Source organism: Limulus polyphemus, unplaced genomic scaffold, assembly GCF_000517525.1.
Source record: "Limulus polyphemus unplaced genomic scaffold, Limulus_polyphemus-2.1.2 Scaffold1988, whole genome shotgun sequence".
Taxonomy (NCBI): domain Eukaryota; kingdom Metazoa; phylum Arthropoda; class Merostomata; order Xiphosura; family Limulidae; genus Limulus; species Limulus polyphemus.
This window is the reverse complement of record NW_013667598.1, coordinates 48,854-52,319: the sequence shown is the minus strand read 5'-3', so window position 1 is coordinate 52,319 and position 3,466 is coordinate 48,854. Positions and strand designations below refer to the sequence as shown.

At 38.4% G+C, this 3,466-nt stretch overlaps 1 protein-coding gene across 1 annotated transcript in view; it reads right to left on the bottom strand.

Moving 5' to 3' along the window:
- The window catches only part of LOC106465576 (homeobox protein Meis1-like), a 203,639-nt gene that overhangs the window by 171,818 nt on the left and 28,355 nt on the right, over window positions 1-3,466 (bottom strand). The window contains exon 5 of the mRNA XM_013925803.2: window positions 2,865-3,104. Within this exon, the coding sequence (XP_013781257.2) occupies window positions 2,865-3,104 (240 nt within the window). The remainder of the gene's footprint in view (window positions 1-2,864; window positions 3,105-3,466) is intronic.

The following is a 3,466-nucleotide window of genomic DNA, read 5'->3' as shown; positions in this document are numbered from 1 at the left end:
AACAACCAGCTTGTTGGATCAGGGGATTCTGAAACTCAACAACCAGCTTGTTGGAGCAGGGGATTCTGAAACTCAACAACCAGCTTGTTAGAGCAGGGGATTCTGAAACTCAACAACCAGCTTGTTGGAGCAGGGGATTCTGAAACTCAACAACCAGTTTGTAGAACAATGATTCTCAAATGTTTTAGATTGAGGCCTCCACGACTTTAGAGACCCTGGTTAAAGAGGCTCACCTAATGATTAAAAAAAACACTAAAACATAAACAACGTTGTGTAGACGTACTGCAATAAATAAAATTCTCACTGAAAATATCACACGTCTGGTGTCTGGAAAGTTTGGAAGAAAGTACTTCTAATTATGTTGAAACCGTCTCGTGGCCCCCAGTTTGGGAACCACTGGCTAGAATATTTAAACATTTGCCTCAAACAACGAAGCTGTTCCCCCACATACACACACATAATTTCTAAAACTGTAAAATTTCAAATTTGCCTCACTCCTAAATAAATAATTTAACCTCCGAAATATTTAGTTGAAAACACCAAATCTCTTCTGTAGCCTAAAATTTCACGTGTCTATAACTCGCAAAGTATTCCCTACAGGTCTTAAAAGTTATCGGATTTTCTTGGCAAACAAGGTATTTTGGTCATTATGTTTTTAAAGCTTTCACGTCGCGAATTAGTTTTGTAAACCGTTTATTTTTTCCATCTGAATTGTTCTGGTGTGTGAAAGCTTCCAGTGGCAGCTTAAATAAAAGCTTAACCATTGAAAACGGAGTTGTATTATGAAAAAAAAAAACTTATTAAACGGAAGATGAAATACGTATGCTATTGTTAATTAAAATTGTTCCTATAGGCAAGTGTTTATGTAAAATTGTTTTAACAAGTTTTATTTTATGATTTGTTTTAATTAATTGATGTTAAAAGGAGATTTGTTCTACTGTGAACACTGTACGCATTTTTAATTTTACAAAACTGTCACGTAAACATATTTAAGTTACTTTAAACTCTTCTTGATGGAAATACGGGGGGGGGGGGTGTTTCAGTACAAAGTTGAGAGTTCTCCACTCCGTCCCACGCCCCGTCGCGCACCAGAGGCGGACGTTATCATTTTGTGCTCACCGTATGACATGCCAGCATTTACTTCACCGAGCAGTCCGAACTGCAAGCTTCATCTCTTGCAGAAGAAATCAGGCCTAACCTCAATTCCATTAGGTCTAGTTGTCACGGCCATCAGTTAGGCCTAGCTACACCTGTGCAGCTTGCCTCAGAGATAACATCTCCCAGTAGTGTCAAAAGGAAATGGCCAGGGCCGTCACATTCACGGCGTTGTTCACTTACCATCGCACCTTACTCTACACCAGCAATATCCAGTTACACCTAAAACTGAAGATATCGCCCCACGTGCTTGATTACCGGCAGACAAGATTCACAAAATGCCATTAGTGTTTTTACAAAATGTCCAAAAATCCTTCGTGTTGGATCTCTTGGTACCCACAAATCATATCATGATTTCTATTTTTGTTTGTTGTTAAGCACGAAGTTACACAATATGTTACTAGTGCTGTGTCCACCGCAGGTATCGAAACCAGATCTTCGCCGTTATAAGTCTTCAAACTTACCGCTGTGCCACTGGTAGTCTTTTTTTGTTGTTGTTGTATATTTTATGGTTTATTTCTGTAATTTCTAGTTTACTCAAGTGACATTGTCGCATGACATAACGTACAGAACACATTGTATTATATCTTCTTAAAGGTACATGTAACCCTCAACTTTTTGATACACAGCTCAACGAAAAGAAACATGCATATACAGTTTTCATATTTTACGCAGGACCCGGTAGTTAAAGCGTTCGAATCGCAAATCTACAGGTCGCAGGTTCGAATTTCATCACCGAACATAGTCACCCTTCCAGCAGTGGAGGCGTTATAATGTAACGGTCAATCACACTAGCTGGATAGAGTAGTCCAAGAGGTCACAAAAGGTGATGCTGAATTACTTCTAGTCTACCACTTCTAAATTAGGGTCGGCTAGTTCAGCTAGTCATCGAGTATTTTCGCGTGAAATCCAAGAAACAAAAACTCAACAAATACAATACATAGACAGGAAATGAAATTGATGGTGAAAATCATTTCAGTGATATGAAGTTTAGCAAAGCAAAAAACCAAATTTACGTTGCCATACAAATCATTTGAATATTTATAAATATTCAATTACACATAAAAACCTATACACGTGTAGCAAGTCCCCCCCCCCCCCGGAGGGGGAAATCGGTAGGTCTTTGGATTTACAACACTAAAACCAAGAGTTCGATGCCCTTCGGTGGACACAGCAGATAGCCTGATGAGGCTTTGCTATAACAGAACACACACACATACACATTCGTAACAAAAAAATGTACCCCCCCCCCATATAACTGCAAATTAAAAAACATGCAAGTATGTGGGCCGGGCTTGATCTAGTCGTCAGCGTGCCTGGTTGTTAATCGCGTCCCGATGCTGCAAAAATATATTTAAGTGTTGCGTACGATCTGTAATAGTGACAGTAAAATCCCACTAATTGACCAGATAATAGTAGCCCAAGAGTTGGCGGTGGGTACTGTTGACTAACTGCCTTACGTCTAGTCTTTATGCACTCAAAATTAGGGAGAGCAATGCGGAGAAATCCCTTGCGTAGCTTTGTGCGACAATTCTAAGCAAACAAACGTAAATATGTAGATTTATATGTATTCAACAATGTTTTAATCACGCAAGCAAATCGAGATAGGGGCGATTTGTTTTTAAAAAGTTTAGTAGGAAAACATTAATTCACTAATAATTTCAGTAGTATATTTCAAACATGTCCCATAAACCCTAAAATAGTTTTACCTGATCCGGTGGTGTTGAATGGTCACTGTTGTGTCCTGTGGAGTCACTCCCTCTACCACCACCTCCCCCAATGTTCCCGTTGGTGTTACCACCCCCTCCACCTCCGCTGTTACTGTTGTTATTGTTGTCTCCCAAGTCTCCAGGTTTTGTATCTCTTTCTTCTATTACTAAATCAATCGGCATTTTCCCTTTAAGACAACTGATGTATCTCTGACAGAAGTTATCACACAATTCATGAACCTGGAAAGTAAGATAAAATATGACTTACTACACATCTCATGGACCTGGAAAGCAAAGCAAAATCAACTACACACCTATATCTCAGAGAGTAGAAAAGATTAAAAGAAGGAACATACGAATAGCAAGTAAACTATTTTCAAGCTACATAAAAAATATGATAAACTCGTTTTGTAATTGTTTAAAAGTTTGTTTTGTAGTGGAGCACAGGTTTTACAATAAAGAAAAAGTATTTGTTAACCTTGTCGATTTCAAAAATACAGAATACACACACAGACAGACATATATATATATATATATATATGTTGCAGTTACGATAAATTTCTACAGATACATATGAAGAGTACAGAGCATCTGCAGCCAGA